The sequence below is a fragment of the Vigna angularis genome, chromosome 2 (assembly GCF_016808095.1).
Source record: "Vigna angularis cultivar LongXiaoDou No.4 chromosome 2, ASM1680809v1, whole genome shotgun sequence".
Taxonomy (NCBI): Eukaryota; Viridiplantae; Streptophyta; class Magnoliopsida; order Fabales; family Fabaceae; genus Vigna; species Vigna angularis.
In genome coordinates, this window is record NC_068971.1 from 52167842 (window position 1) to 52180020 (window position 12179).

General features: G+C 37.0%; 1 protein-coding gene across 3 annotated transcripts; it reads right to left on the reverse strand.

Annotated features, from left to right (window-relative positions):
- Positions 1 to 352: 352 nt before the first annotated feature.
- Positions 353 to 11625, reverse strand: LOC108329456 (uncharacterized). 3 transcript variants are annotated; one of them, XM_017563663.2, is made up of 12 exons: positions 11503 to 11616; positions 10951 to 11221; positions 10429 to 10511; positions 10216 to 10351; positions 9533 to 10020; positions 8998 to 9045; positions 8598 to 8772; positions 7303 to 7415; positions 7112 to 7208; positions 1666 to 1885; positions 1333 to 1480; positions 353 to 1145 (listed from the first exon to the last, which is right to left on the reverse strand). In XM_017563663.2, the coding sequence occupies exons 2-12, from the start codon at positions 11150 to 11152 to the stop codon at positions 744 to 746; spliced, it is 2112 nt and encodes a 703-aa protein (XP_017419152.1). In that variant the 5' UTR covers positions 11153 to 11221; positions 11503 to 11616; the 3' UTR covers positions 353 to 743. The 3 variants fall into 3 exon arrangements, with proteins under 3 accessions (XP_017419152.1, XP_017419153.1, XP_052729005.1); XM_017563664.2 differs by having other exon boundaries at positions 11438 to 11616; XM_052873045.1 differs by having other exon boundaries at positions 1010 to 1145; positions 1338 to 1480; positions 11503 to 11625.
- Positions 11626 to 12179: the final 554 nt, after the last annotated feature.

The window sequence follows — 12179 nt, forward strand, 5'->3', positions numbered from 1 at the left end:
TAAATTTCTTCCTGTACTGTCATAATAAAATTTCATTTTTCCTGAATTGTACAATGCAAAATTCATTTTTGAAAGGAAAGAATGATTTTTGGAGTGTGCAACTGGGAGGTAAGAAATAGCTTTTGGATTCTGAGATTCATTGCCGAAAGCCAAAATTTACTTCGAGCATGTACAATCTGAAGATAAAAAATGAATTCAGTTTGTTGAAAGCTATTTTTTCTTTAATGAAAGATTTTCGTAATCCGAAAGCTAACATTCAACGATCAAATGACCATCAAAGAAAAAACACGAGTAATGCTAACATTGAACGAAAATTCCATAAAACACACTGTATCTTGTGCAGTGATATAACTTTTAAAGAGAGGCACTTCAAATTTGGTCTAAATGGTACAGAAGCCAACCAGGCAAGAGCACACAAGAATTGTTCAAATCAAGAGAGCTGGGTCCACTAGGCTCCTACCATTATTGAAGGTCAGAGGAATTGAATGGCCAAATGTATGCTTCTAACCCTTGGAAGCAGAGAGGTTATTCATTAAAGAGTTGAATAACTTTAAAAAGAAAAGTTTTCTTGAAAGAATCAATACAAATAATCTGTGTATCTGTTTATTTTAACAGTGCACAGTCTGTAGCAGAAAAAGCCCTCTGCATTATGCTCTAGGATCCCCACCAAGTTCTGAAATGTAGTACGCCATGATATCTACTTGAAAAAATCAGTATAAAATTATCTTGTGTATTTGTGTATTTTAACGGTGTTCTCCCAGTATAGCAGCAAAAACCCTCTGCATTTCCACTCTAGGATCCTCAGCAAGTCCTAAACTTGTACGCCAGGCAATATGTTCATCAGGTCTAACTAAAATGGCCCCTCTGCTCGTCATGTTACACATATCCCACCAATTTGAAGTTGATGACTGAGCTTCAACAACATCTGCATAATTCTTCCAAGGTGATAATGCAGCTTCACTTCCTTTCTCAAGTCCTTCAACAGAATCGGTAGACCAAAAAATACACACTTTGAGAGAAATTTCTTGTTCCTCAGCCACCTTGAATGCTTCACGAGCTAGATGATAAGATTCCTCCACAGGTGCGATGATGAGAACGAATTCAACTTTATCCACTGACACAAGATCCAGTGTAGAAATAGTCTCCTACAAAACATCCTTACACTTTAAGAAAAGAAGAAACTTAGCGTTTTAATCAGTAAACATCCACTAGCTAAATCTGAATAAGTATAAAATGAAAATGCAAAATTTTCAGGGAGGAAAAAATTGTTTATTAAAGGCGAATAGTCATGATGAATAGTCATGGATTACATATGTATACAGTGCAACAAACCTCACATAATGGGTTTACTTTCACAAACATATGAGGCAGTCTTGATCCTGGCTGCGCTGAAGGGGTGTAGTCCCTCCGACGCCCTGTTAGTACTTCTGGAGGACTCTCAATGTCATTACTCTCTGGCACAAGTGCTCCTTGTAGGTACCTAAGTTCAGCAGCTGAGTTATACGTCCCTCAAATAATTGATTCTCTAATAATAATATTGGTCCAACTGACCAATATGAACAAAACCTTATTAATAAATAAACTGATAGAGTTAGAGGAATATGTGAATGGAGATATATAGCTCAATAATACAAAATGTGGATAACTAATTATTCACAATGATACCTAAAACCAAGATCTTCAGCAGGGAACTGAAGTTGAAGGCTTTTTCCTTCTTCAAATATATGTTTTAGCTTAGCCAACCTTGAGGATCCAAGAGGGTTACTTTCATTTAGGACAAATTCTGAGAGCTGTGCACGACCTATACCAAATATTCCATCCAAAGCTACCTTCTGCAGCCCGGTTGGTAAGATGGAACCAATCCCATTAACAATAAATTGATGCACTGCAATTAAATAAGGACAATTTCAGTTGATTAGCAATTGAAAGTGTTGAGCATCGTTCTCTGTAAGATTAACCTATCGATGATGAAGAAAACAACAGAAATCATTACATACACTGATTATAAGTACCTCTCAAATTTAGGATAGAATTCTTTCTTATTATTTCTTATGAGGTTGTTAACCTCTATTTGTATGCATAAGTCAGCAGCATATTTTAGGAAATATGGGCTGCTAATTCTACTGGACAAATCCCTAACATTACGGGATCAATCAAACATAAATAGCCTATTAACGGCAGCACCCAGCAGTTACAGAAATACAACACATTTAAATAAAAGACTTCCTAAAATACACTATGCCAATTAATACCACTCCAATCACGGTTTTGACACTCCCCCTCAAGCTGGTGAATAGGTATTTTCCATTCCCAGCTTGGAGACAATTCCTTCAAAGTTAATGCAATTCAGTCCCTTGGTGAGTATGTCTGCAAGTTGGTTCTGAGTAGATACATATGGTGTGCAAATCATGCCACTGTCTAGCTTTTCCTTTATAAAGTGTCTATCAACTTCAATATGTTTGGTTCTATCATGCTGCACCGGGTTATGGACTATGCTAATTGCAGATTTATTGTCACAATATAGCCTCATAGGTTCATCCCACTTTATCTTCAAGTCTTCCAATATAATCTTCAGCCATAAAAGTTCACATATTCCGTGGGCCATTGCTCGAAATTCGGCTTCAGCACTTGATCTAGCCACTACACTCTGTTTTTTACTCTTCCAAGTCACCAAGTTTCCACCAAGGAAGGTGCAGTATCCTGTGGTTGATCTCCTATCTATCACTGACCCAGCATAGTCTGCATCCGTATATGCTTCAAGGCTTACACTCTTGTTCCGTTTGAACAAAATCCCTCTTCCAGCGGTCCCTTTCAAGTATTGGACAATTCTAAGAGCAGCTTGTAGATGTGCTTCCTTTGGTTGGTGCATAAACTGGCTGACTAGACTTACAGCAAACGCAATGTCTGGTCTAGTGTGCGATAAGTAAATAAGTCTGCCCACAAGTCTTTGATACATTTCCCTGTCCACAGCAATATCATCCTCCATACTTCCCAATTTTATATTTGGATCAACTGGAGTACTCGCTGGTCTACAACCTGTCTTCCCTGTTTCTCTAAGCAAGTCTGTAATATATTTTTGTTGAGATATGAAGATTCCTTTCTTAGAATGAGCCACTTCAATTCCCAAAAAATATTTAAGCCTTCCTAGTGTCTTGATTTCAAATTCCTTGGCAAGACATTCGCTTAACACTTGCTGTTCCCTTTTGTCGTCCCCACTCACTATAATATCATCTACATACACTAATAGAATTGTTACTCCCCCTGAAGCTGAATGTTTGATAAATAATGTGTGATCCCCTTGGCTCTGTTTGTAGCCTAGACCTGTCATTACTTTGGTAAATCTTCCAAACCATGCTCTTGGAGATTGTTTCAGCCCATATAGAGCCTTTCTTAATTTGCAAACAGTTCCAGCAGCAACCTGTTCCTTGTAACCAGGGGGCAACTCCATGTATATTTCTTCTTCAAGGTCTCCATGTAAAAATGCATTCTTCACATCAAACTGTTGCAGATCCCAATCATTATTTGCTGCTAGTGATAATAATACTCTGACCGTGTTCATCTTAGCAACCGGGGCAAATGTCTCCAAGTAATCAACTCCATAGGTTTGAGTGAAGCCTTTGGCCACCAACCTTGCCTTGTACCGTTCAATTGTCCCATCAGTCCTATACTTTATTGCATATACCCACTTACATCCCACTGGTTTTTTTCCAGGAGGTAGGGTGACAAGTTCCCAGGTCCTATTCTTGTTTAACGCCTCCATTTCCACATCCATGGCATTTTTCCATTTCCTGTCAGACAATGCTTCAGATACAGAGGAAGGTGTGTGTGTGGAATTGAGGTTAGTGAGAAAGGTTTTATGGGTAGGTGAGAATTTTTCAAAGGATACGAAATTTGATAGTGGGTAAAGTGGCTGTTGGGTGCAAGTTCTAGTTCCCTTTCTAAGGGCAATGGGTAGATCAAGGGTTTGGTCCACCTGTGCTTCTAGATTTTCAGAAACAACCTCATTAGAATTATCAAAATTTATAGGATTTGAAGGTGTTACCTCATGTAGTGATGGTGGGTTGGATTCTTGGACATTGCTAGATTCCAGAATGGCCTTTTCTCTCCTTGAGTATACCTTTCCAAATTTGCCACCACCATCAGGTGCAGATCTCACAGGTTCAGCAACAATGCTACCATTTGTCCCAGTTTCAGGCCCAAACGTCATGTTTGGGAACATGAGAGTCTCATCTTCCTCTCTAACATTCTCCCCCTGAAGATGAGGCTGTTTGAAATAGCTCTCTTGTTCATTGAAGGTGACATCTCTGGACACATAGAATCGTTTTGAACCGGGTTGAAAACATTTGTACCCTTTTTGAGTGGTAGAGTATCCTAAGAAAACACATTTGACAGCTCTAGGATCCAATTTCCCCCTTTCATTACTATGAACATGTACAAAGGATACACACCCAAATATTCTAGGTTGGAGTTTATTTGTAGGGTCAAGGTGTGGGTAGAATGAGGATAGAACTTCCATGGGACTTTTTGAGTTTAAAACCCTAGTAGGTAGTCTATTGATTAGATAAGTGGCGGTAAGAAGGGCTTCCCCCCAAAATCTTTTAGGAACATGATTTTGAAAAAGTAAAGCTCTAGTTTGATCTAAAAGGTGACCATTTTTCCTTTCTGCAATCCCATTCTGTTGAGGTGTGTTCACACATGAGGACTCATGGATTATCCCTTCCTTTTGGCAAAAAGAGTTTAGTACAAGATTAAAGTAGTCCTTGGCATTATCAGACCTCATTCTTTTGATACTGACCCCAAATTGATTTTTAATCATAGAGACAAACTGGACAAACACAGAGCTAACTTCAGATTTTTGTTTCAATAAAAAAACCCAAGTCACCCGGGTACAATCATCAATGAATGTTAAAAACCATTTAGGACCGGAAATATTAGGAACATAAGCAGGACCCCATACATCAGTATGAACAAGAGAAAATGGGAAAGGACTCATCTTATTGCTCATGGGAAACGGTACACGTTTATGTTTTGCTAACTCACACACCTCACAATGAAGACTCTCCACACTTAAATTTTTAAACAAGGAAGGAAAGAGTACTTTCACAACTCGAAATGACGGATGTCCTAAACGGCAATGATAAAGTTGAACCTTCTCTTTATTGGTCATGGTGGATTTAGAAATGAGACTCTTGGTAGGCAGATTAGGATCCTCCATGTAGTATAGGCCATTCCATTCTCTAGCATGTCCAATCGTCCTCCCCGAGTTCTTGTCCTGCAATATACAAGTGTTGCTATAAAAAACAACATTACATGCAAGATCTTTAGTGAGTTTTTGTATAGAAATTAGGTTGGTGGATAATTTAGGGACATGAAGGACATTTTTTAAGGTTATGGATGGGCTTATTTGGACTTCTCCTTGTCCGGCTGCAGTTATGAGGGTTCCATCTGCTGTGGAAATTTTCTTGTTACTAGGACATGGGGAATATGTGGAGAAGTATTTAGGTAGTGGGGTCATATGGTCAGTGGCTCCAGAGTCTAATATCCAGTAATGTGTAAATGGTGTATCTGAAACATTAAGTCCAAACTGTAATGGAACCTCACCAGAATATGTCAAGGAGCACGTACCTGTAGGCTTCTCCAATTTACTGAGGATGGATCTTACCCGTTCTATCTCTTCATGATTCAACTGGACAGATTCTGCACCTTGTCCATTAGCAATATATGCTTGCCCTCCTCCTTTTTTCTGTGGGCCTCCCTTCCATCCCCATTCTCTGCCTGAGGTTTTCCCATCTTCTCCTTTCGGCCCCCATTCTTTGCTTGAGGTCCTCCCATCTTTCATCCCCCATTCTAGGCTTGGGGGCTTTCCATGTAATTTCCAGCACTTTTCCTTGGTGTGGCGTGGCTTGTTACAATGGGTACACCAAATCTCCTCATGTCTCTTCTCCATACTAGGACCCCAGTTTTTCTTCTGGTTGGCAACCATACTTGTTCCTCCTTCAGCTATCATTGCAGAGCTTTCGGTGGTTGAGGTTTCCAGCATCAGCCCTCTTTTGCTTTCTTCACTCCGAATAATGGCTACCACTTCATTTAGCCCTGGGACTTTCTCCTTTCCCAAGATTTGAATTCGGACCTGGTCATATTCAGGATTTAAACCCACCAAAAAGTCATAAACCCTATCTTGTTCAATAAACTCTTTTAGAATTGCTGAGTCTTTGAACACTTTGCTTTTATAACCCGATAGTGATCCAATTCCATCCATAGGGACTTAAGTTGATTGGCATATTCCGTTACAGATTTACCTCCCTGTTTGGCAGCCACGGTTTTCACCTTTACATCATAAATTTGAGCAGCATCCTTGACCTTAGAGTAAGTTTGTTCTACTGCCTCCCAGATTTCCCTTGCTGATTTTAGAAACATGCAGGTATCACTGATTTCTGGAAACATTGAATTCCACAGCCACGCCATGATCATGGAGTCTTCTTCATCCCATGACTTGAATTTGGGATCCATCTCATCCGGTGCATTACCAGTCAGGTGACTGATCTTCCCTTTCCCTTTCAGTATGGTCCTAATAATTTGAGACCATTTGAGGTAGTTTTTTCCATCTAACCTATAAGCGGAATGGATATTTTGCAGTTCTCCAGCCGTCTGGATTCTGTCCCCAGTTTCCAGGTTCACCACTTCAGCCATGACTAGGTGCACTCACGATAAGCAATGAAGGCTTGACGGTGGCACAGCAATAAAGGCTGGTGCAGTTTTAGGTTAAAGGTCAAGCAGCAATAAAGGCTGCGATTTAGAATAAATAACACGGTCAGAGACTCCCAAGAATCGGGAGCTCTGATACCATCTCAAATTTAGGATAGAATTCTTTCTTATTATTTCTTATGAGGTTGTTAACCTCTATTTGTATACATAAGTCAGCAGCATATTTTAGGAAATATGGGCTGCTAATTCTACTGGACAAATCCCTAACATTACGGGATCAATCAAACATAAATAGCCTATTAACGGCAGCACCCAGCAGTTACAGAAATACAGCACATTTAAATAAAAGACTTCCTAAAATACACTATGCCAATTAATACCACTCCAATCACGGTTTTGACAGTACCTGTATTTGCAATAGTTGGATCAAGACCAAGTGCAGCAGGAACAGACATGGCAGCTTTATAGTTTTCTAGACTTAATCTTGTATTGAATAAAGCAATCTGGAAATAATAGACAGCAATAAATTTCAATCAGTTTATCTAACATCAATATCTATACACATTCAAAAGATGTAACAGGAGATAAAAGTACTACCGGTTTACGTTCAATTTCGTAGGTATTTAGCATTGAAGTTGGGGCAATACCCTTAATCACAGAAGCAATTTTCCAGGCAAGATTATGGGCATCCTGAATGCCTGTATTCATTCCTGGCATATCACATCAATATTATATGTCAAATTGCTTCATCTAAACTGCATCAACAAAAAGGAATTTAAATCCTAAAGCTGACACTTTGGAGAGGATTGTTTGTACCAAACCATCAGCCCCTGTGCCACGAGTGCAGACTCTTGTGTACCCAGAAATAGAACAGACAATCAGTCTTGGCTTTAAGATCTTCTAAAACCACTTGTTATGGTTAACCACATGTTTGCGAGTGTACTTTATTTAGTAACTTTGAAAATAAAATACAGAACTGATGCTCCAATTTTTTTTTGAAACAAACATTATAATAAAATACCCACATACTGACTTTAAAGAAGTACCTATCATCTGGTAAATTCATCCTATGTACATAGATATGTTTTAGCTATGTTGAAGCCCCAATAGCACACATCTAAGTAGTATTCACTTGAGACACTAGATACTTACAGCATGTTCATTATTCAACATTTCAATTATTGATTTCCTTTTCCATATTGGATTGGATTCCTCTCCTTTTCGTTAGGGTCTTTGAGGTTGGAGGAGTTTGTATGGTAAAGAGAAGAGTTAATTTTTCATTTCTAAATTTAGAGATTTGTTAAATATTTATAACAAAAATAAGGTATGTTTAGAAGGGCCCATGAAAATATCTAATTTTGAAGACATTGTGAAATATGGAAAAATGGCAATGCCATGCCCATAAAAAGAAATTCTTAGAATTTGAACTTAGAGTCTAACTTTATTTCACAAAACCAGTTTGTAAGATGAGAATTATCCAAGCCTTATAATACCAGTTAAGCCATGTCTCTATCCTTTTAAGCCCAAGGCATAAGGAAGGTGTTGGAAAGTTGCCTTAATTGTGGTCACTCCTGCCTGGCCTCTACAACTAGACATATGACTAAAATAGAGCTTACAAGGCATGAATAGTCATCACCTTATAAAGCAGTTCTGTACTTTTATGGTTTTGAGTTAAGCCATAAGCCTAAATTCAAAGAAAAAGATACAAGCAAGTTCTGCAAATGAAACATGGATTTGTCTCTTGAAGTGACACTATCATGCTCCCAAGAAAAAAGAGAGTAAAAGTTCAGATTCTGCCCTACTTTGCATGGATCAAAAGTAATATTAATACATATTACTTTTACTTATACCATTAGACATCTACTATCCACAATGAAGATAAAGCAACTAACCAAATCCACCAGCAGGAGGAAATCGATGAGCGGCATCACCGGCGAGTAATATTCGGCTACCTCTACATATAAACCTCTCGGCAACTTCAGCATGCATGATCCATGGTTTTATATCTATTATATCTACATCTCCAAACTCTTGACCAACAAGTTTGCCGATCAATTTCTCACATGCCTACTATAAATCAAATTTACTTACATAAATGTCTTATGCTTAATCATATAAAAATGAATGAATAATATCATGCATGTTTGTTTTTTACTTTATATGCATACTACAACATATTTCTATCCTCCCACAAATTCTAAATTTTAATGTCAACACAGAAATTTTATCTATTATATTATGACAAATTTATTGAATAAAGGGTATAAACCATCTTTGATGGGTGAATGATACCTTTGAACTGAAATCCTCAAATGTTTGCTGAGGTGGATAAAAGGGTATCTGCAATCATATAATTTGATTCACAAAAAATCAGTTGAAACCAATAGTGACATTTTTCCAATTACAATAAAGCATATCATACTCATATGACACAATATGGATGGATCTTAGTGAAGGCAGATGGAAGATTGGGAATGGATCTAACATAAAGGTTTGGGCTGAACCATGGGTCAGGATGAACAGCAGTATACATAAGTCATTTTTGAGATGGATTCCAAAATGGTGGTGGACAAAGTGTCTGGTAGTATAGCTGATTCTTCATAACTTGGAGCAGTTGTTCTTCAGTGTAAGTACTTATCTCCCAACATCAAAGCTATGGAGTTTAGTTTGTAAAGAGCCATGCAAATGTTGTGCCCCATTCTTTAGCTTGGGTGGCAATAAGTTATGCAAGGCTCAACATTCATCATCACACTCTTACTTGTGTTTACATTTTGATGATTAACGATATAAGGTGTACAGATTCTGTCAGAAATAAAGCATAATATACCTGTAATACAAATTCCCCTTGCCTGAGATCATGAGCAACAAGGACCCCGATAGCTTCAGTGTTGAAGATAAAAAAAAGCATACCAGGATTTTCCTCAAGCAAAAACTGGCCAAGGTCTCTGCTAAAGAAATGGACACTGACTAGCTTTTGCAAGTCCTTCTCACCTCTCATTTCTATTCCTACAAGCTTTCTTACAGTACTACCTGCACCATCTGTGCCAATAAGGATGTTACAGTGAATATTCTGTTCTACACGCTTCCCCTTAATGACAGAAGATGCAGTTACTGTTATAAAATCATCACTGGCATCAATAGATACACACTCGTGGCCCATCATTATTTTCTGTTCACAAGACTGTTCATTCCCTTCCAAGCTTTCAGGTGTACATATTTGAAAGCCTACATTTTCAAGTTGCTTGAGTAGTAACATATTTAGCTTGTACTGTGAGAAGTGTGCAACAGAGACTGGGCTGAGAACATGCTCAAGATCTGATAGCAAGTACAAGATATATGAATATTCTAAAGCTCAATATTGACCAAAATGAACAAATCATGTAGTCTGTTTGTTGATATACCGCATATTTTGAATGCTATGCATAAACACTGTCAAAATTATACTGAAAATATATATCTCCCTATTGCTATGACACCAGAAATCGACTCTCATAAACTATGGAATAGCACCTTGAGGTTGAATGTGATCTACAGATCCAAGAATTGAACCAGAGAGGGAAGTACAATATATAAATTTCCTCCATAAATCTACTGGTGGTTGAGACCTTTGGATCTCTTCAACAAGGCCATCAATTTTGCGGAATATCTAAAATTGCAACACTGATCAAAGTAAATCACAATGCTCTTTTGGAAATAAAATAATTTATCAGAGAATTTTTTAACCTCCATGGATCGATTGTTGATAAAGTGTGCTTGAGGATGTTTAGAAAATGCCTTGTTTCTCTCCAAAACTGTGCAATTAATACCTATAATGTAAAAGCGATACAAATGTCATGAGCAAATATCAGCTTGAATTAAAGCATAGGAGTAATTCTATAAACAGAGGATTAACATTTATTGAAGCTAATTGTCAAACCTACTATTAATATCTTATGTAAATAAGCGATACTACTATCACAAACAAACATGTAGTATTTCATGTAAGCAATTAGATAACATATATACAATGCACGGAAATTGCATAATTTTTGAAAACTCAAGAATCAAATCTGCCATTAAAATTTTATAAGGACCAAAACTGCACATTCATAAAACTACAGGGACCAAAAGTGGATTTAAACGAAAAATATATACGAACAAGAACAGTTTCCTAACACGCACTTTAATGTCAGATTTACCACAATAGAATCCAAAACATGCAGTTGGTATCAATCAATAGGAATGCCTTTACCATTTGGAGCCTACCTAATTTTGTGAGAAGAATAGAGAGAACAAGACCCACAGGTCCAGCGCCGATGATCAGAACTGGATGCACCGCATCATTGCCATTAGGAACTCCCTCCTTTGAGAATCCTCTGCTTTGCATATGCTGAAGTGCGTAAAGTCTAATTCGAGTTTTGTCCCTAAAGGGGTAACCATACCGTCTTATGGACCTTAGAAACCCCATGACACTGCAATTTAAAAGCCGGTCTTAATTGTTCTCCAAGAACAACAAGACTGAAGGCTTAAAAGTAATCTGGATAAAAGAAGAGCAGAAGAATCATGAACAAGCTAAAGTAAAAACCTCACTACCATCACAGGCTATCATCATAACAATCAGGACATTAAAAGAAACAGTTCATGTCATTATTCGAATCACGAGGGTACTTGTAACAGCCCTGAAAATGAAAGTTAAAAACTGTTGAGCGACCACAGTTTCCAATGAAACATTGTCAACACACAACACTCAGACCTTCTATGATTCAGACATTATATCAAACATGTTGTGGGAGCTATAGAGCCAAGCAATTTGACTACCTCACTCCTTTCTCAGAAGACCACGTGTTTACCCCATTTCGGTTTTCGCTGTTTGGAAATTTGAGAAGGTAACCAAAATGTAGAGTAAAGTTGATAACACAGTTTTCCAAACTTGTTTAATAGTTTTCTGACATTTTTTAACAAAAAAATCTGTTAAATTTTACAATAATTAGTTAAAAGTTAAACGAGTAACAATTTATGATTGAATGAATAAAAGTAACCAGATATGTAGGACAATAAAACCTTTTTGTATTTTTTGTTTTGAAATGGCATTTTTAGTTATTCATTAGGGGATTTGTTAAGAAAGTGTAATAACAAAATTTAGAATTATGGTAAGGAGTGTCTTATTAATACTTTTTTTTTTCTTTTAAAAGTGAACACCTTTAGTTAATAAGATTTACATTAAGTCGATTTAATAATCAATTTTTAAAATAAAATTACATGTTATTAACTTTTAGAAAAGCGATCAATGTATTTTAATGCATTATTATTATTATTTAATTTTATTTCTTGTTTCTTAAATCTCCAATTTCTTTCTTATACTAGTTTTCTTCTTTTTTTTAAATGGTGATAAAATAGGTTTTGACTTACGAACTAATTTATTGACCTATCAAAATTTGGTAAGTCTATTAAATTATCAAAATTTAGTAAACTTATTGACTTATCAAAATTTAGTA

Coding starts and splice junctions, on each gene's coding strand:
- LOC108329456 (XM_017563663.2), bottom strand. CDS start 11,152: ATGGGGTTTCTAAGGTCCATAAGACGGTATGGTTACCCCTTTAGGGAC. Junction 8,773..8,997: donor TTGAGGATTTCAGTTCAAAG/GTATCATTCACC, acceptor GATTTATAGTAG/GCATGTGAGAAATTGATCGG. Junction 1,146..1,332: donor AAGTAAACCCATTATGTGAG/GTTTGTTGCACT, acceptor GATGTTTTGTAG/GAGACTATTTCTACACTGGA.